Below are 18,905 nucleotides of genomic sequence, written 5' to 3'. Positions count from 1 at the left end.
GAACAGGATAAAAAGGAATCAGGAAGGTATCTATGGACTTTTGGTGATGATAAGGACATGGGATGCTGTAGAGCTGGTGCTGCCCGTTCGGGCAATGTTTCCTGGGGAGCTTTCACAGGTCCCAGGACACAGAGCTGCAGGGCACCTGGGAAAGCGATAAGCTGAGATAAGGAGAGAGAAACAGATCTGGAGAAAGCAATGCAATCTTCCTCCCTAGAGTGAGCTGGATGTGGAGTTTTCTTGGTGCTGTTTGAGTAGCAGAGGTTGTGTGGGTCCCTCTACATGTCCAGTCTTTGAAAGAAGAGCCTTTCCCATGAGAAGCTCAATGTGTCCAGGGGGTTGTGAGAGCTATAGGAGACCCTGACCCTCATCATGAAAAATGCAGAGGAACTGTTCAGAAAGGGACTGGGATATCTCTGCTGGACAGGAAAGGAAATATTGCAAATTTCCTGCAGGCTTCCCAGCCTGGCTTCATGGCAGACATGAGCAGCTGGTGGGATTGGGAGGGTGACAAAAAAGGAAGATATTACAAGGACTGATTTTTATGGCTGAAAAACACCTGCAACAGAAATGTTACATTTAAAAGGAGAGGAAGGTCTTTAATCTGTCTCTTAATGGGCAATGGGATGTCCCATGTTGATACAGGCTGTAGCAGGAATGCTGGTGAAACTGCATCCGAACCAGGGCTGAAGGAACAGTTTGAAAGGACCCCTCACCTGGCTGTGATGCTATTTGAAATTTAACCCATGAGAGGTCCCAACATGCTGAGCAGGCACCTTCCTTCTGCAGCAACTCCCTGTCAACTCCCTACACCCCCAGGTGTGCTGTGGATCCCAGGAAATGTGTGAGTCCTGGGCAGAGCATGGATGCCTGGGTGAGACTGGAGTCCGGGGCAGAGTATTGGTCCTTGACATGGTGTGGACCCTGAGTGAGATGTGGGTCGTGGGAGAAGGGTGGGTCTCAGGAAGGCACATTAAAGACTGTGGGGCAGAGCTAATGCACCCCAGAGAGGTCACAGTACCACAGTACACGAGAAGCCAGACTAGGACGCCCCCGAGTTCCCAGATCCTGGTGAGTGTGCCATCAGCAGCGGGGAGGGTCCTCAGGGGGACGTGTGGGGTGTCACCCTTAAACTCCTCGCCACTGGGAGCACTGGGGAGGTGTCTGTCTGCTGGGGCGGGCGGGGGGACGGGACAGAGGGGCAGGGCAAGAGTTAACCTACCTGCTCTGCCATCCATCTCTAGGCTCCACCTCGGAGAGAGAGGGGAGGGAAAAGAGGAAAAGTAGGGGGAAAAAAAAAAAGAAGAAGAAGAAGAAAGGAGGAGGAGGAGGAGGAAGAGTGCAGAGAGAAGCGCCCGGACCGCGGGCAGCCCGGCCAGCAGCGGAGCGGCCGCCCCGTCCCTCTCCCAGCATGTTCCAGTGGTGAGTGATCTCCGGGAAGCGCGGAGCCCGAGCCCCGCTCCCGCACCAAGTCCCGGTATCCCTGCCTCCGCCGTCCCGTGTCCTCCGTTCCCGCTGCCCGGCGCTGCCGTCCCGACGCTGCGTCCTGCCCGGAGCCGGGGGACTGCCAGGACCCCTCCGCACCGGCTCCCTCTCGAGAGTCGCCCCGCGGGTGGCTGGCCGGGGAAGGGCAGCTCTGGTGGGGACGGTGGGCATGCGGAAGCGACTAAGGACGGAGTTTGTCATTTGTCCCCTGTCCGTCTGTCCCCATCCCAGGAGCGACCCTCGCGCCGCCGCGGCTCTGCGGGGCTCCCAGGCCGGGTCTCGCTGGCCGCGGTACCCCGGAGAAGGCTCTCTGGGGGTTCGCTCCCGACACAAATGTCTCTTCATCCCGGGGCACCGGAGGTCCGGCCCGGCGGGAGGCAGGATGGGGACAACGGGCAGGGGCGGCCGGTTGGTGCCCCCCAGTCCATGGGGATGCCTTTCCAAGCTTTTCCCTGAAAAAAAGCTGGCGTGGAGGTGCTGGGGACAGCAGGGCCTCCAGCCCTGCCCGGTGGGGTCCCGTCCCACGGCAGCGCCAGCTTGGGGGCAGATGCCCTCGCCGGGGGCGATACCCAGGGGTTCGGCTCTTGTCCTTTCCCCAGTAGCGGGTTTTTATGGCCTTGTATTTAAACCAGACGGCTTTTATGAGGAGGGGACGTGTCCCCGGCCACCCCCACGGCGAGCTGCGGCCCCACTTGGTGATTGCATCCAGCCATTGCACAGGCTACTTCTGGGGACATTTGGGTTCTTTCTGCCCAGCATCTGTCCCTTTATGAGATCCCCTCACCAAATCCTTGGCACTGCCAACAGACAGGACTCTATACTGGTGGTGCCTCCCATGACTGGGTCTAATTGAGGGGCCAGCAAAAGCCCCTATCACATAAATAGCGCTGACTGATCAAAGAGGTTTTCACGTGAATCCAAAGAGGATGGGATAGGGATAGAGAGCCCCTGTCTCCCAGTGCCTCATCTGCCCTCGAGCATCAACACCTGAAAGGGATACTGCCCACCTCTAATTTGGAGTTTATGTTTAACTGTCTGGTGGCGCAGCCACCTCACAAGGAGACTTTTGAAGTTTCCTTGGTGGATAAAAGGGAAGAGGAGAGGAGCGTGTTAAGACCTTTTCAAAGCTCTCTTGATGGCACCAACCCCAGCAGTTGGGGCAGACAGACCTGACTGGCACTGATGGCAGCCCCCCCCCCCCACCCAGTGGGTGCCACCCTTGGACTCTACAGTGCTGGGTGTCCCCAACTCCTGGGGACACTATGGGAAGTGGCTGGGGGCTGTGCCCCAAAAAAGGGTCCTGGGGCTTGGCAGGGTGACTTCTCTGCAATGGCAACAAACCCTAAGCACCTCCCTTGCCAATGCATCCCCAGAAAGAAGGAGATACTTTTTCACCGGTACCTGAAGTACTTCCCAGCTGAGGAGACCACAGAGTAGAAAGATTCATGACTCGAAAAGATGCACAAACAACTGTCGCTCTTTTGTCCCCCGAATCCTTGGTTTGATATGGGAATTGCCTGTGGTTTTGGCTCAGGGTCCTTCCAGTCCCTGCTGCTTTCTTGGCAGTGCAGGGACAGGGTTTCTGCAGGGCAGAGGTGGCTGTGGGTCTCCTGGTTTCTGCTGGACCTGGTGGGACCCCATGGTTTGTAGTCAGACCAGTAGGAAAAATCCCAAATAGGTTCTTGTAACAAAGCAGGAGTTGCATTGGTGAGAACTGGGAAACAGGGTCCACTGAAGGAAGGAGGAATAAGTTTCTGTGCTGTTGTGCAACACCTCACCTATAAACATACCCAGGCCACTTGACGCTCCACCTCTTAATAAAAGCTGGAGTTGTCCTCTCAGCCCTGGGTCAGAACCTTCTGTCCCAAGGAGAGTAATGGGGGTCAGTGCACCCATGCACTGTTAGGCAGGGTCTGCCAAGGCTGGGACCATCTGTGCCAGTAAGTGACAGCCCTACCTATGCAAGTTGTTGACATTTATATCAGTAATTCCCTGCCCTTTGGCTTCTGGGGAACCTTTGGCCATCCTTCAGGCTGAGTATTTTATCGCTTGTTGTTCTTGGGTGGTGGGGAGTGTAAAAATGTGGTGGGACAGGACAGGATGGGATGGGTTTGATACAAATGAAATTTCGATACAGGGCTGACAGGGGTTATTTCTGCAGCAGTGCCGGGTATGGATGAGAGGTTTTAAACATTGCTTGGCTGTACTTGGAGTAAAGTTGTATTAGAACTGAAGGGTTTGCAAGAATAAGCTCAAGGCTGTGCAGGCAGGGCTGGAGAGGGTTAAGGGAATGGTGAGATCTAATCAGAACTGCTCCCTCATCAGTCTCAGATGAGTGGCCACATACAAAACCGGATGAGGAATATCTATCCATTTATCCTTAATTACTTATTTCCACGCTCCTACAGTCCACACTAGTGATCAGAGTTTTCCCACGACAACGTCGAGCTCAAAAGTTCTTTGTGCTTCAGAGCAAAGCCAGAGACAGGAGCTCCTGAAAGCTCCTGGTTCCCATCTGGGATTGCTGCTTTTCAGGATGAGTGGAATCCCTTAGCACAGTGTTGTCTCCTGCCCTGAGGAGTTTGATGACCTATAGGGTATCCCACCAAGCAGGTGTTTTGGTGCAGCCTGAGGCCCAGAACTCCCCCAGCTTCACGATGGTCCTGATCACAATCCAGTCCCCAGGTCTAGGAGAGTTTCATGGCTTTTGGCAGGGTTTTATATATCTGAAAAATACTTGGGTTAAATGTTTCAGATTTCAGCCCCAAGCTCCTTCTCTGGATTGTCCTGAAGTGAAGGTGCCATCTGCCTGCTAGACATGCTTCTGGATTTTTCTGGCTCGGACAGGAGCAGGGGGCTGAGGGCTATCCCAGTGGGTGTCACCCAGGCTGGGATATGCTTTTTACATGAAGAGGACAGGTACAGGGGCATCCCAAGACCAGCGCCACACCTGTCTCCATCAGCTCCACAACCCAGTGGCAGGAAAAAGGGGTCCAAACGCTTTGTGTCAGAGCAGAGATGGGGCTGCCCTTGGGAAGCTGTTGGGAGTGGAGACAAGGAGCTCAACTGCCATTCTCCCATACCCAGTGCTCATCTGCACAGGGAGATGGCCCAAGGTGGCTGGAACACGCAGGACTGAGGCAGGAGGAAGTTGGTGCAGATGTGCAAGCTGTGGAGGGAAGATGAGTGTTCAGGAGCTACATTGTGCAGCTGGGCAGAGAGGGCAGTTCCCCTCCTCTGTGGCAGTGAGATGAGAAACCCACCTTTAGCTGAGTGGAAAAGCAAGCTGGGGAGGAATTGTGCATCAATAATCTCCAAGTGCAGCCTTCCTGAAGTCCCAAGGACTCAGAAGGGTCCTGCTCAAGCTCCCCATGAACTCCATCCAGGGTTTGTCCCATGAGCCAGCAGCTTCCCAGGGCTTTAGGTCTGCAGCAGAGGAGAGCAGCAGGATGGTCCAAAGAAGAACTGGGTTTGATTTACTCATGCCCTCCACACCCTGGACATGCAGACACCTGGTTTGTCCCAGACTGGGAAAATCTGCCCACCCAATCTGCCCTGTATCCGCTGCTTCTCATCACCACAAAGGAAGCAACGGGACCCAAGAGCTGCCAAAACACCCAGGAGTGTCCCCCAAAATACTGGTTCCCAAGGTGGTTGTAGGTTTAGGGATGTCTTTTTCCCACTGAACCATGAAATTTCACTCAAATGGCTTTCCTTTTTTGTCCTGATGTGCCATTTTGAAATGAAACAGCAATGCTAGTTTCATGTTGACTCTTGTGGTCTTCCCAGCTCTGGTTTCTCAGTGGTCTGTAACCTGTGATGCCAGTCTAGGCCATGGACAGTATGTCTGTCCTGGAGCTAAGGCTTCTGTGGAAAAGATAATTCCCTCCTGCTCTTGTCCTAAACTACAATTTTCAGATGGCTGAAACAGCAGTTTCCCTTGGTACTTTCTTCTGAAACAGCTGCCTTACTGAAACTCTCACCCTGACTTCTCTCTCTCAGCCCATTTTCATCTTTCCTGTCAACCCTTCCCTGATCTTAGCACTGGGGTTACCAGATGACACTGCAACCACCCCCACATAGCTTGTGCCTGTCCCTACAGTTAAGTGTGGCCCCAGAGCCACCCCACAAGAAGGATGAAGCTGGCAAGAGTATGCATTGAGGTGTCCTGCAGCTCTTCCCACAAGGTTTCTCCTCCTCAAAAGTTGATGGAACACAGATTATGAGCATCCCATGACCTCTCAAGGAAGTGGTTTTGCAGACAAGCCTCTTTAAGCCTGTATATTCTTCTCCTTAACCCCTTGTCTCTTCCTTTTAGGAAGAAGACCATCTACAAAACAGTTTGTCTCTCCTTCTTGCTGGTCATTACAGTGACGGTGCTACAGCGTGGAATGGCCCCAAACCAGTTCATGCAGGGCCAGCAGCAGAAAGAACTACCCCCTTCAGAGCCCTTGAAATCACAGAAGAGAGACAACACCTTCTCCATCAGCAGCACTTTCTGGAAGACCAAGAAGGAGAAAGCTCCTGTGAAGGAGGAGAGCGTGACAGCAAAGCAAACAAAATCCTGGGATGTCACCACTACCAACTGCTCAGCCAACCAGAACTTCAGCAAGGTGGATTGGTTCAAAGGGCTGGAGCCCAACTTCCAGCAGTTCCTGCTCTATCGGCACTGCCGCTACTTCCCCATGCTGATCAACCACCCAGAGAAGTGCAGCGGGGATGTCTACCTGCTCATTGTGGTCAAGTCCATCATCACGCAGCACGACCGCCGTGAGGCCATCCGGAGAACCTGGGGCCAAGAGAAGGAGGTGGAGGGCAAGAGGATCAGGACTCTGTTCTTGCTGGGCACTGCCTCCAAGGAGGAGGAGAGAGCCAACCACCAGAAACTGCTAGATTATGAGAACCACATCTATGGGGACATCTTGCAGTGGGATTTCCTGGACAGCTTCTTCAACCTCACCCTCAAAGAGGTCCATTTCCTGAAGTGGGTCGACATCTACTGTGACAACGTCCGCTTCATCTTCAAAGGCGATGATGATGTGTTTGTGAGTCCCAGCAACATCCTGGAGTTCCTGGAGGACAAGAAGGAGGGAGAGGACCTCTTTGTGGGGGATGTCCTCTACAGGGCCAGGCCAATCCGTAAGAAAGAGAACAAGTACTACATCCCCAGTGCCCTCTACAACAAAAACATCTACCCACCCTATGCAGGGGGTGGGGGCTTCATCATGGATGGAGCCCTGGCCAAGAGGCTGCATAAGGCCTCAGAGACACTGGAGCTGTACCCCATCGATGACGTCTTCCTAGGGATGTGCTTGGAGATCCTTAAAGTGTCACCTGTTGGGCACGAGGGCTTCAAAACTTTTGGCATTGTGAAAAACAAGAACAGCAAGATGAACAAGGAGCCGTGTTTTTACCGGAGTATGTTGGTGGTTCATAAACTGCTGCCTCCAGAGTTACTCCAAATGTGGGATTTGGTCCACAGTAACTTGACATGTTCAAGAAAACTCAATGTCCTTTAGCTCAGTCTCTCTGGAGAGCTGGGACTGCAGGAGCTGGGACAACTGATCCCTGCTCTGGGGTGGGGTGAGCCTCCGCTGGTGGCACACAAATCCTTCAGGGGCACTGCCCTCCGGGGTGAGGAGGGCAGAGACACTGCACTCATGGGCAGGGTTTGTTCCTGTACTGTACTGTGGTTCACGTATCTCCAGCTGGGTTGGGGGTTGCTGAAAAAGAGAAAAAAACCAACAAAACATGACAAGTCTAGCACAAAATGGAGAGAGGGCAAAGAGGTTTGTGCTCTGCTTTCGGTACCTCCTCCATAGCAGCATGATGAGTGGAGGAGTGGAGGGAGGCAGGGAGGGATGTAGCACTGGCATTTTTGGGAGATGTTCAGGGTCTGGCTATCCAGGGAAGCTGCTCCAAGGGTGTTCAGCCAATTACAAGTGCATCGGCCCCTCCTGACTCAAAACTCATGGGATTTTATTTCTTATCTCAAATTTCTCCTCCATACAACTTTGGTTCACCCTCACCAAAGTCCTCTGTGTCCCCATATGCAGCTGGGGAAAGGGGCTCTTCTCCGAGGCTGGCCCTCAACAGCCCTTAGTCCCCATTAGCATTTGAGCCTGGCAGGTGGGGAACTGGGGTCCTTGTCCCTGTTAGAGGGTCCCAGGCAATTGTGGCTCCCAGCACCCCTGTGCTGTGCCTGGCTCCCCAGCCCCTCTGCAGCCTTACTGCATGTGTCCTCAGAGGAATGCACCCAGCTGAAATTCCTCAGGGATTTGTTCTCCTTGGCAGGAAAGAGACTAGGCCAGCTGCCCTTGCCTGTGGCCACAGAAGAGGTGGAGAAAACTGGTGGCCCCCCTTAGAGTCCCCCAGGGATTTGTCACTTCAGGGACTCTACTTCCTGGGCATCCCAGGGGGTGCTGTGGGGAGACCCTCTCCGTGCTGCACAACTGCCTTCACGGCTTTGCCTTGCAGGGGGACAACAGCCCCAAAGGCTCTGTGTGTGGCTGCTTCGGGTTCAGCCCTGCTTTGTCAGCAACTGCGATGCTCCAGGGTAGGTTGGAGACATTGGTCCTGCTCTGGCATGAGAAGCAGAGTCCAAGGAGACAAAGTGAAGGCAAGCTGGTGTTTCACACGTCTGCTCCTCTCAGGGTTGTTGCGGTATTTATTCTACAAGCTGAGATGCAGGAGCATGACAGGGAATGGTGTCACAAGACATGGCCTTTTTTCTTTGGGCTGCAAGGGCCACAAGCTCTCGAGGGGAGCCCTGGGCTGGCTGCTTTGGTGGAAACCACCCAACAGAGAGACATGTGGCCACACAAGGGCCACGGATGCTCTCCAGCCACTGACTGCAGGCATGAGCGAAGGCCACAGGAATGTGCAAAGCCACACATGCTCACACACGTGCTCCCAGGCACAGGCTCTACACGCACAGATGTCCCTGTGTGTAGGGCTGGCATGCCCAGATATCCCTGCAGCGGGTGGACACACACACAGCCACATCCATGGCCCTGACCATGCACAGCGAAACATGGACACAGATGCCTTTACTCCCTCTCCCTCTCTGGTGCCAGACACTGAAAGGAGAAAAATTTTACTACCTCAAAGGTCCCCCTCTGCGTGCCTTTTTTTTTTTGTTTCCCCCCTTTCTCTTATTTTCTTAATGCGTTTTGGAAACAGGCCTGTTTCATTTACTCCAAGTACATTTCCCAGGTTAGAAAACAAACTAAAAAAGAGCATAAACCAGTCAAAAAGGGCACCCACACGCCAAGCCACACCACTCTTAAAATGGCCCTGCTCAGATGAGATGCAGATTTGAAGAGAAGGAAGAGGAAGAGTCAGTGCTGCTCAGGGCTCAGCTGGTGGCAATACTGTGAAACTGGATGTACAATGCACCAGGTCCCTGGAAGAGCAGGGCAGAATCCTGAGAGCATTTTTGGTACCCACTGGGCTTAGGCAGCACACAACTCTTTCCTTTTACCCTCCCCTCCCTCCTTCCAACAGGAGAGAGTTCAGAAACACTTTCCAAATTGATACCTCCATAATTTATGTCAGGTACAGTACTTTAGGCTGTACATTTATCCTGGATGCAGGGTCAGCTCTTGCTCTCTGTAGCAATGTGTATGGTGAGCCAGAGCTGTGTGCAGACATCTCTCCGTGTTGTTTTTCACCTGGTGGGACCTGTACAGAGAAACCTTGTAGAGTTTGGTGACTATTCTAGTTTCTAAATAAAGGTCAAAAGAAGAAGAAAAAAATCCTACAAGCCTTCACCTCGTGTCATTACTGGCGAGTTTCTGCTGGGAACAAAGCCTGGCAATGTGCTACAGTGACAAAACAAACTCCTTGGAATGGGCATCTGGGGACTGTAGCTGACCTGTTCCAGTTTGGCACAGCTTTCTTGTGGAGCCTGGCATGGTAACCAGGCTGGTGGGTATTCTCTCTCTTTCATGCACTCCTCCACCTTCATCTCAAACTAAACTTCAGATCCTCCTGGCACCCTGCAGGGAGGAGCTTCTCATGTCAACCTCTGTGGCAAAAGCCACCTCAGCAGGGCTGGAAACTCACTGGTTTTGTTGAGCACTCTCTCCTTGTGCAGAAGGAGATGGGCACCTCCTGTCCCTGTTACGTCCCCACTGCAGGACCTTGCTCACTTCCACAGCCAGAGCAGCAGCATGGGGTAACACAGCCCCTGGTCATGAGGCTCCAACCTGGCTGGGCCGGAGGAGGAAAGCCACAGGTGAACCCGTAGGTCTCACCCTGGCATTTGGGCACCAAGGGGCTGTTTCCCGGGCTGGCACTCGGCTCAGACACTCCCGGCGCTGGGGAGCAAAGAGGTCAGCAAACGGGACCAGGACATTCTGTATTTGACAGGCTGGGCCACCTGTGACTGGGGCTGGCTTCCCCAGGGCCCCAGAAATTTCATACGCACGGACAAGACACGAGTGCTCAGTGGGTGCACTCACGGATACTCCTGCCCATCGCCTCTCCAGTGTGACCCCCGCTGTCGCACGGCGCCGTGTCCGGCAGCGGCAGCGGCAGCAGGGCCCCTGTGCCGCAGCGGAAGCGGGTCCGGCCGCGGCTCCCCCGAGCGCCCTCAGGCTGGAGGCACGGCGGCGGAGCGCGGGCGGGTGCTGCCCCCTGGCGGCCGCGCCCGGCCCCACTTGCCGCCGGGGCGCGCGCGGCTCCAAAATGGCCGACGGCGAGGGGCGATGGCACACGGCACACGGCACACGGCGCACGGCACACGGCGCACGGCACACGGCGCACGGCACACGGCGCACGGCACACGCTCCCCGGGGCTCTCCTCCCGAAGGGACCCCGGACACCACCGGTTGAGTCCCAGCCACACGGAACAGCCTTTGGCAAGGCTCGATGCTGGGAAGCCAGGGAGAAACGGCCCCAGCGGCTCGGCAGGGCAGGTCCCAGCAGGGGCCATGTGCCAGGAGGGCGGAACAGCCTGACCACGGCCGGAGGCCGCTGGCACAGGCCAGTGCCAGGGCAGGGGTAGACGGCACCAAGGGACCCTGTGCCCAGGAAGGCTCAGCTACACAGCCCCGCTTTCTGTGCCTGTTTCCTGCACCCATCACTCTGGAAAACCATGTATTCCAACAGCTGCCACTGCAGAGCAGCGCCCTGGGCCTGGCTAGAAAAACCTGCCAGTGACCACTGCCACGGGACTGAGGCTCTTCATCCCCTGGCCGGCTGGTGCCTCGTGTGAAGAAGGACAGCAGGCCTGAGTTTGGTTACAAACAGGCGGCCACTTAGCCCAAAGTCCTGTTTATGTATTCGCTTCACACTCGGGGGCAAGAGGAGACAATTTGGAATGAAGCACAAGAGAAAACACCTGTAGGAGAGAGCAACTTAACTGCAGGGCCTTAGTACAAGATCTGATTTACTTTGTTTAAAAAGAAAGTAGAAAAGCAATTGTCTAGCAAGCACCATCACAGCATCTTCAGTTTAAAAAAAAGGTTGTGGTTACAGAGCTTACCTTGGCCATCACATTCTTTTCCCCTACTTCCTGCTAACACAGCACACATACACTGCTGGGAGCTGACACAGGCTGAACAGAGTAGGACAGAAGCTGCTGCTGTGATACCAATGGCCTTAACCCAAAGAGGGAAGGCTCCAGACAGCCTGTTTCTCACAGCCTGGCTTCATTTAGTGGCACAGAAGTAACACGAACCAGTTTAGGTCCTTTAATCTGTCCAAGACAGGGTGCTAAAGCACAAATGATAAAACATTCTGCATTTTTACAGCAAAAATGCTACAGAAGTTTATAGGAAAAAAAAATTTGTACTTGGGTAAAACATTATAAATTCAAGACAACTCACAGACAAGGGGTAAATTCCCACATCTATCACTCTTTGTTTTAAGAAGTTCATTTGAACAGGCAAGCAGTCAAAATGGCTTGCTCTCTCTTCCTTGAAATGAAAATGTTATCTTCCAAGTGGCTCACAGTACTGCTTCGCTTCTTGGAATGTCCTCTGAAGGCTCCGCCAAGATCAAAGGAGAATAAAAACCCCTGGAGTCCTTTCAGATAGTTTGGAGAGCAGGAAAAGGGAAAGGAAAGGGGAAGTTTATTCAAACTTGATCTTCTTCCCTTGTGGCTTGTGATCTCCACCTCCTCCTCTGCCTCCTCGGAAGCCACCTCCTCTACCTAGAAAGGAAATTATTGCAAAAAGCAGAGTTACCACTATAGTATTTGATATATATATTATATATATATACATGCACACAAATATATTGCAGTGGTGTATCTATACCACTGCCCTTCCCAACCCATCCTAGCACATACAGAATGGTCTCTGGTAGCTCGACACTGTAACCCCAAGAATGGCTTGGGTTCATTTTGGAGCACACCCCCTCCAAACAGCAGCATTAGCTTCCTCTTACCTCCAAATCCACCTCTGCCACCACCTCTGCCACCAAATCCACCTCTTCCTCCTCGGCCGCCTCCTCTGCCACCACGACCACCAAATCCACCGCCACGCTGAAAGTCACCCTTTGGCTTGGCAAAATCAAGGGTCACTTTGTTTCCATCTATCTCTCCATCTTCCATGGCTTCTTTAGCTGCTTTGGCATCTTCTGGAGAGCTGAAGTCCACAAACCCAAACCTAGGAAACGGGTTACAAGAGCAACAGTCAGTCACAGTTCGTGAACTGCAGCACCACCTATAGGTTCCTGACAGAAACCCTTCTGGAATCAACACCAGCACTTCTGCATCCCACAGGATGTGTCACTTGTAGGACAGCAGTGGCTAATCACAATCGATGGAGCCCCACTGTGAATTTGCCAGTACTGTACAGTTAATTTTCTTCTCGTGCGAATCCATCAGCTGCCACGGATATTTGTTGGCAGGAAGGAGCTCATTGAGAAGAGGTGAGAAGGGAGCACGTGCTGCCCTCCACCAGTGGACCCAAGGTGTGTGTTCTCTGCTCCCACCCCTATTTACCAGTTTCACAGAACCATCACATGAGTGCGAGAAACACCCTGCACTGCAGAGGTCAGCTAAAGTGAGGTGCTCTGTAGCACCTGAACCTAGCCCAGGTGATGTTTAACCCACCCTTTAGATGATCCAGTGTCTCTGTCCGTGACTATTCTTGCACTTATTGAGCCTTCAAATGATTCTCTTAATGTCTCCTCTGTGGTGTCCTCAGAAAGGCCTCTGACAAACAATGTTTTGCTTTGTTCTGTGAAAAGGGAGCACATTCAAAAGTCATTCAGCCTGAGCAAGGAAACTTTCAGCTTCATAATATCACATCCAGCTTGCACTACTAGCTCCCAGAACAGCTCTCAGGGATAAAGGGGTTGTTTTCAAGGAACAGCTCAACCTGAAGTCCATGGAAACTTTTTCAGGACTGCAGTTAGAGCCTGACATCAAAGGATTTCCATCAGCCAACTGGATACGGCCAAATTAAATGTGCCCCACTCCCTTTTTAAAAATAGATGCTTGCACTTTATTAACAATGATAATAACTACCCATACAGACACTGCTGGATCAGCACTTGACTATCTAGAGGAATTTGACAACAGTTTCATCAGCATTTCAGATAATCAATCATCATATCCAGCACACTTGCTTATGATGTTTGTTTTTTTTTTTTTTTGAAGCAGCCCCAGATTTGCCTGGATGGTGCCCTCCTGCCACAGCTGGAGATCTAACATGAAACACTTACGACTGAACCCTCCTCCTCGTGCGTTCGTGCTCCCTTTCTGCCAGGATGGTGAACTGAATTCCAGTCTGATTGTTCTGCCTTCAATCTCTGTGTTGTTAAAGGAATTCAATGCTTCTCTGGCATCCTCAGCTGTGGCAAAATCTACAAATGCATACCTGTGTGGAGAGAAGATTCCAGTCAGCCTGGGAACAAGGGATACCTGGAGGCAAGTCAGTTGCAATGCCAGCCTGGGGGTCAAATGAAAGGCACCACCTACCCTTTAGGCCTGCCCTGGTTGTTCTGTGGCACCTTGATGGAAGAAGCTTTCTTAAACACTTCTTGGAGAGTCTCTTCTGTAGCAGCATATGAGAGGTTGTTGACAATTAGGGTCTTCGACTCTCCTATGGGGAAAAGTCAGTGCTGTTAAAGTGCAGACTTGGAGAAGGAGAGCTCTTGTCCTCTAGCTACCAGACTCTGCCGAGGGGCAAGAATACTTGCTGCCCTTTCCTCGCCTCAAGGTGACGCACAAAGCCAAATCCAACCCTGTTTTAATCACCAAGACCAGCTGCCCCTTGTCTGGAACATGCAGTAGGGACATAAAGTGCAAAGGATGCAGAGCACAAGTCAGGCAAAAACTCTGGTATCTTAGTTGCCATACCCTCAGGAAGTTCTGAAGCAAGTGGAAATGAATCCTGAATGTCATCTGTATGCATGTTATCAGTATGGAAAGTACCTTTCTGATGTTCTTTCTGATGTTCTTGCTGGCTCTTCTCACCAGTGAAGTCAATGACCACAGCACGACCCTCAATTTCTGTGCCCTGCTTCTCCTCCAGAGCTTTGTCTGCCTCAGCTTCTGTTTTAAATTCAACATAGGCCATCCTACAGCACAGAAAAGAACCATAAGCAAACGCTTCCTTCCAGGAACAACAAAGTTTGTGAATGAGGGGGGAAAAGATGTAAAAGAGAAATGCTGCAAAAAGTAGGACAACTAATGAAGCAGGTTTCTTAGGGTAGCCAAAGGACATGTAAGCTTATCAGAATATGCCAAGAGCTAAAGGAACAGCAAACACACAACAGTCCTCTCAGCTACAGACCCTTTGCTGCTCCCGTCCTTGTTCATCACTATCCGGATTTCCGAGGCATTTTCAAACACCTCCCTGATGTCATCCTCGGTTATGCGGTACGGCAGGTTCTTCAAAAACAGTGTTCTGGCATCTCTCTCTGCAAAGACAAGTTACTTTCAGGTTACCTGCTAAAAATCCCTCGTCTACACTGCCAGTTCAGTATGACTTAGCAAGGTGATTCAGCAGAAATTAACACCTAGCACATTTTCAGAAGCTGCAAAAGCAACTGTAACAAAGTTAATGAAAATAATGTACTTCTCTTAAGGACACCAAGTGCAAAAACCAGGTCCCTAAGTTTCAGAAAGAAACACATTTCTTCCTCAGTCCTCCCATTATGCACTATTTCTTGGGATCAAGTGTGCAGATACTCCAGTCTGAACTTGTATATCTGTAAGTAAGCATTTTAGAAATTCTTAATTGTGTCTTACCTTTCTTGTTTTCTTTCATAGTTTCCTTGCTCTTTGCTTTTTCCAGTTTGACTTCCAAACCCATTAACTTCTTTCCATTCATCTGGAGAGCTTTCTCCAAATCCTCAGCAGATGAGAAGTCCACATAGCCGAACCGCCTGAAAGAACAGCATGCTTGAGGTCTCAGCTGACCCATCTCTGGCAGCACAGACCACAAACATTAACCGAACACCAGAGGTCCTGGCTGCTCAAGGTCTAGGCAAAGTTAAACCCTCATCTCTACCAAGAGACCACCCCAGCATCTTGAGGGGAACCGGCACCAGCACAACTTGGACCCCTCTGAACAAATTAGTGCCAAATAAAAGATATGAGCAGCAAAATTCTACTGATGAACTCACCTGGAAACACCGATTCTGACATCTAAAACTTCAATATTCTTCTTCCCAAAGAACTCTCTGAGGCCAGTCTTCAGCTCCTCAAACTCCTTGGTGCAGACCAAATTTCCAACAAACAGAGTGAAAGCTGATGTGGGCCCTTTAAATGAAAAAATAATGAAGTGGGGTTTTTTAAGGCAGCTTTTATAACTGGGAGCCAGAGTCCAGACAGCTTTAGCACATCAGGTTTTGCTCAAACGTGACATCATATTTCAGTATTAAGTCCCTTATAATCATCATTTGTGCTGGGAAACCCCACCCCTGACATCCTGGACTTTACAGTTACATTCCTCATGCAACAGAGTTCAATCACAGTCCATTAAACCAGCATCATCTGAGGATCCCACACCACTTACCATCCATCTTCTTTTTCTTGGGCTCTGGTGCACTTTTATTGGCCATTTCTTTCTTCCTCTTTCCAGGTGTTTCCTTGACAGGTTCTGTGCCAGAAAACAAAACAACACTGAAAAATACAGAACTTTTCCTAAATTGAATCAACACAGGACCATGAATCCTTACACCATTCATACACAAGATACTCTCCTGTTACTCAGAAGCTGCTCCTCAGTACAAAAGGCCACTGTACCACATTTCTGCTCGGGCACCAAACCTGTTATTAAAGAGTCTCAAAAACACTTAAACTCACTTTCATCTTCACTTTCCTCTTCGGCATCCTCTTCATCCTCCTCCTCTTCATCGTCATCCTCATCATCATCCTCCTCATCTTCCTCATCTTCAGATTCTGCTGCCTTGGCTTTCACTGGTGCAGCCTTGGCTGGAGTGGTTTTCTTCACTGGAACAGGGGCTGTGTCCATGGCTTCATCTTCAGACTCTGAAACAAGATGAGCACAGTATTCAAACAGTTCCACATTAAGCATATTTTGAAACTAAGAAAACAAAATGCTGTTAAGCAAAATGTTCCTCATGCCTCCTAAAATATTTATGTTCTCAGGAAAAAAAGTTTAATACACTAATTTTTACAAAAGTTGTCTCTCTCCCTTGTGTTTTACTGCTTTAAAAAAAAACCCCAAAACCTGTTCACTAACAGCAAGAAGTTTTACTGACAATAGGGAAATTAACAACCGTGAACAACATCAACCAGCTAACAACCAGCCGAGCACACAATGCATCGCCCCCATTATCCTTTAAGTTACCTCCCTCCCCCAGGTCCCTGTAAGTGTTTAATAATAAACATCTTATACCATCCTCTTCTTCATCATCCTCCTCATCGTCTTCTTCATCCTCATCCTCCTCTGATTCCTGCTTTGCTGGCACAGCTGCAGGCTTTTTGGCTGGTACTGCTGCAGGCTTTTTGGCTGCAGGCTTCACAGGCATTGGTGGTTCCTCTTCCTCATCTGCACCAACAGTACAAGTCTTCACTACTAAGGTTCAGCAGATGAGTGGTATAGGTAAAAAGTGCTTAGAGCTTCCCAATATTTGTCAAAAAAATCAGGAAAGAGCAATCAAGAAACTAGGAGATGTTTTACAGGCCATGTGTAAGGCAGCTGCAGCACAAGCTCTCCTCCAAACGTCACCCATTGCCCACCTCTCCTTCATAACCCCTCTTTAATCAATGAACTCTCCCCCAGGTATTACATGATACAAATATTTCAATTCCAAAGGTACTCATATTTAATGACTTGACTGAACCACCTTTAGTCAATGCCGATTTCAAAAGTAACTTACCAGAATCTTCTTCATCCTCCTCATCATCATCTTCGTCATCATCTTCATCTTCTTCACTCTCCTCCTTCTTGGCATTCTTTCCATTTTTTGCTCCTTTGGTTAGGGCAGCAGCCTTTTTAGGAGTTGGAGTAACAGCCTTTTTCGGCTGTGGAGTAGCCACAACCTTCTTTGCCGGTGTAACTGCCTTTTTTGCAGGAGTAGCAACTTTTTTTGCAGGAGTTGCAGCCTTCTTGGCTGGGGTAACAGCAACTTTTTGTGGTTTCTTCTGGGGGATCATCTGAAAAACACATTAGTGTAAGATTCATGCTGGCCTGTTTAACCTACCGTTACTTCACTATCAAACATACAGCAACTGAAATCTAAAGAATACCCTTCTGACAGTTTCTGTAAAGTCACCTCAAATGCCCACCCAGATGAATAAATAAAGCTCAAACTCAGCTTTTTCATGCTTTCAGAAGCCTACTTATGAGGTGCTTATCAAAGCACCTCTAAAATCCCTGGTCCTGAACCAAGACCAATGATGTCTATTAGCATTCTATATCTTGGAATTTTTACACTTGTACATTAACCACTCGTGGACAAACGTCATACTGCTCATTACGACGGTAATTAGGTACCCATTTGCTTATCAGCTTTAGTACAGCTTCAAGACGCCAGCAGCACTTCCAAAAGCCTGGAAACACAGACTTAGTAGTTGAGCTATTTTTCCCCATGCTGCTTTAGTCTTACAAAATCCAGTTTATTCTTTAGCCACTGTTTAGTGAGGAACACCGACTGTTGATTAAACCCCTATTACAGTGTAACCCACAACCCTCAGGACGCTTCTGTAACACGTGCATCCTTTTGACTCCATCTCTAGATCAATCACCTCTTCTCCGCTGCTTTCCTCTAGGTCAGAGGACTCCTCTTCCTCACTTTCCTCGAACTTTTTCGGGGGAGGAGCCGTTTTTTTCTGTTTGATCTGATTCTTCGGGGTCTGAAAGAGAGTGAGAGCAGCACGTTTAGCTGCCGTGCTCGCCCGGGCTGCCTGCGAGCGCTCGCTCCGGCGGGCGATTGTCCCCACCACGTGGCCGCCCTCCGGCCCCGGCGGCGCTCAGGGGGCCGCCCGGGGGCTGCGGGGTGGCGCCCGGGGGCGCGGGCCCTTCCCGGGGGCGCGGGCCCTTCCCGGGGGCTCCGCGCGCTCCCACGTGCTCGCTGTCCCCGCGCCCCACGTGGCCGCGCCGTGACGTAGCCCCGCCCCCCCCATCCCGCGCGCGGGGCCCACCCGCGTCCCTCACGCGCAGACCCCCACCCCGCCGCCCGCCCGCCGCCCGCTCCCCTCCCGCCCCGCGCCCCCGCCCGCCGCCGGCCCGCGGAGCACAGCGGGACAAGGGGGGGGAGCTCGGATCCGCTGCCTCCGGGCCCGCGGCCCCTCCCCTCGCCGCCATCTTCACGGCTCTGGAGAGCGGGCCTGGAGGCACCGCGCGGCCCGAGCGCGCGGCGCCGAGAAGGCGGCCCGGCTCCCTGCCCGATACGCCGCCATCCGCACCCGCCCGCCCCATCATGGCGGCGCTCGCTCGCTTCCCGCCCGGCGGCTGCGCCCCCCACTCCCTTCACCTTGGTAATCTTCACCATGATGGCGGCGGTGCCTGGCGGCGCAGGGGCGGCGGCCGAGCTGTGTCGGGAGCGGGGCGGGCGCGTCCGGCGGGGGCGGCGGCGCTGGGGGGATCGGGCCGCAGGCGGGCGGCGGGAGCTGCGGGGACGCGCGGGCGGCCGGGCCGGGCACTGACACGAAAGAGCGAGCGCGCGCCCCTTCCGCCCCCTTTGCTAGCCCCGCGCCAGGCCGCGCCCCCACCGCCCCCGCCCCGGCCAATCGCCGCGCGCGCCCCGCCGCCCGGCCAATCGCAGCCCCCGCCCCTCGAGCCGCCCCGCCAATCGCCGGCGCTCCGCGATCGGCCAACCGGAGGGCGCGTTACAGCCCCGGGGCCGTGCGGCGGGGGCCGAGCGCGGGGGGACGCGCCGCCCGCCCGCCCGGGACGACTCGGCCTCAACCAATGGGACGGCGGCAGCTCGGCGCCTGCGCGCTGATTGGGCGGCGTGGCCGGGCCGAGGCAGAGCACGTTGCGGGCGGC

The 18,905-nt window shown here is 52.4% G+C and overlaps 2 protein-coding genes and 3 non-coding genes across 5 annotated transcripts; 1 reads left to right on the top strand and 4 right to left on the bottom strand.

Annotated features, from left to right (window-relative positions):
• The first annotated feature begins 1,272 nt into the window (after positions 1-1,272).
• B3GNT7 (UDP-GlcNAc:betaGal beta-1,3-N-acetylglucosaminyltransferase 7) lies at positions 1,273-7,256 on the top strand. Its single transcript, XM_068200557.1, has 2 exons — positions 1,273-1,422; positions 5,804-7,256. Exons 1-2 carry the CDS (start codon positions 1,412-1,414, stop codon positions 7,002-7,004), a joined length of 1,212 nt encoding a protein of 403 aa, XP_068056658.1. The 5' UTR covers positions 1,273-1,411; the 3' UTR covers positions 7,005-7,256.
• A 3,904-nt stretch (positions 7,257-11,160) lies between these two features.
• Positions 11,161-18,603, bottom strand: NCL (nucleolin). The gene is made up of 15 exons (XM_068200556.1): positions 18,391-18,603; positions 17,663-17,770; positions 16,795-17,071; positions 16,311-16,463; positions 15,755-15,940; positions 15,465-15,548; positions 15,073-15,208; positions 14,696-14,832; positions 14,238-14,364; positions 13,877-14,022; positions 13,421-13,544; positions 13,165-13,319; positions 12,551-12,677; positions 11,881-12,101; positions 11,161-11,644 (listed from the first exon to the last, which is right to left on the bottom strand). Exons 1-15 carry the CDS (start codon positions 18,406-18,408, stop codon positions 11,565-11,567), a joined length of 2,079 nt encoding a protein of 692 aa, XP_068056657.1. The 5' UTR covers positions 18,409-18,603; the 3' UTR covers positions 11,161-11,564.
• Positions 12,226-12,366, bottom strand: LOC137480295 (small nucleolar RNA SNORA75). Its single transcript, XR_011002790.1, has one exon. It is a non-coding gene; the product is annotated as a small nucleolar RNA SNORA75 (small nucleolar RNA).
• Positions 12,982-13,058, bottom strand: LOC137480298 (small nucleolar RNA SNORD20). Its single transcript, XR_011002793.1, has one exon. It is a non-coding gene; the product is annotated as a small nucleolar RNA SNORD20 (small nucleolar RNA).
• Positions 15,286-15,355, bottom strand: LOC137480297 (small nucleolar RNA SNORD82). Its single transcript, XR_011002792.1, has one exon. It is a non-coding gene; the product is annotated as a small nucleolar RNA SNORD82 (small nucleolar RNA).
• Positions 18,604-18,905: the final 302 nt, after the last annotated feature.

This window comes from Anomalospiza imberbis, chromosome 10 (genome assembly GCF_031753505.1).
Source record: "Anomalospiza imberbis isolate Cuckoo-Finch-1a 21T00152 chromosome 10, ASM3175350v1, whole genome shotgun sequence".
NCBI classification, from domain to species: Eukaryota; Metazoa; Chordata; class Aves; order Passeriformes; family Viduidae; genus Anomalospiza; species Anomalospiza imberbis.
This window is presented reverse-complemented; position numbering and strand designations above follow the sequence as displayed.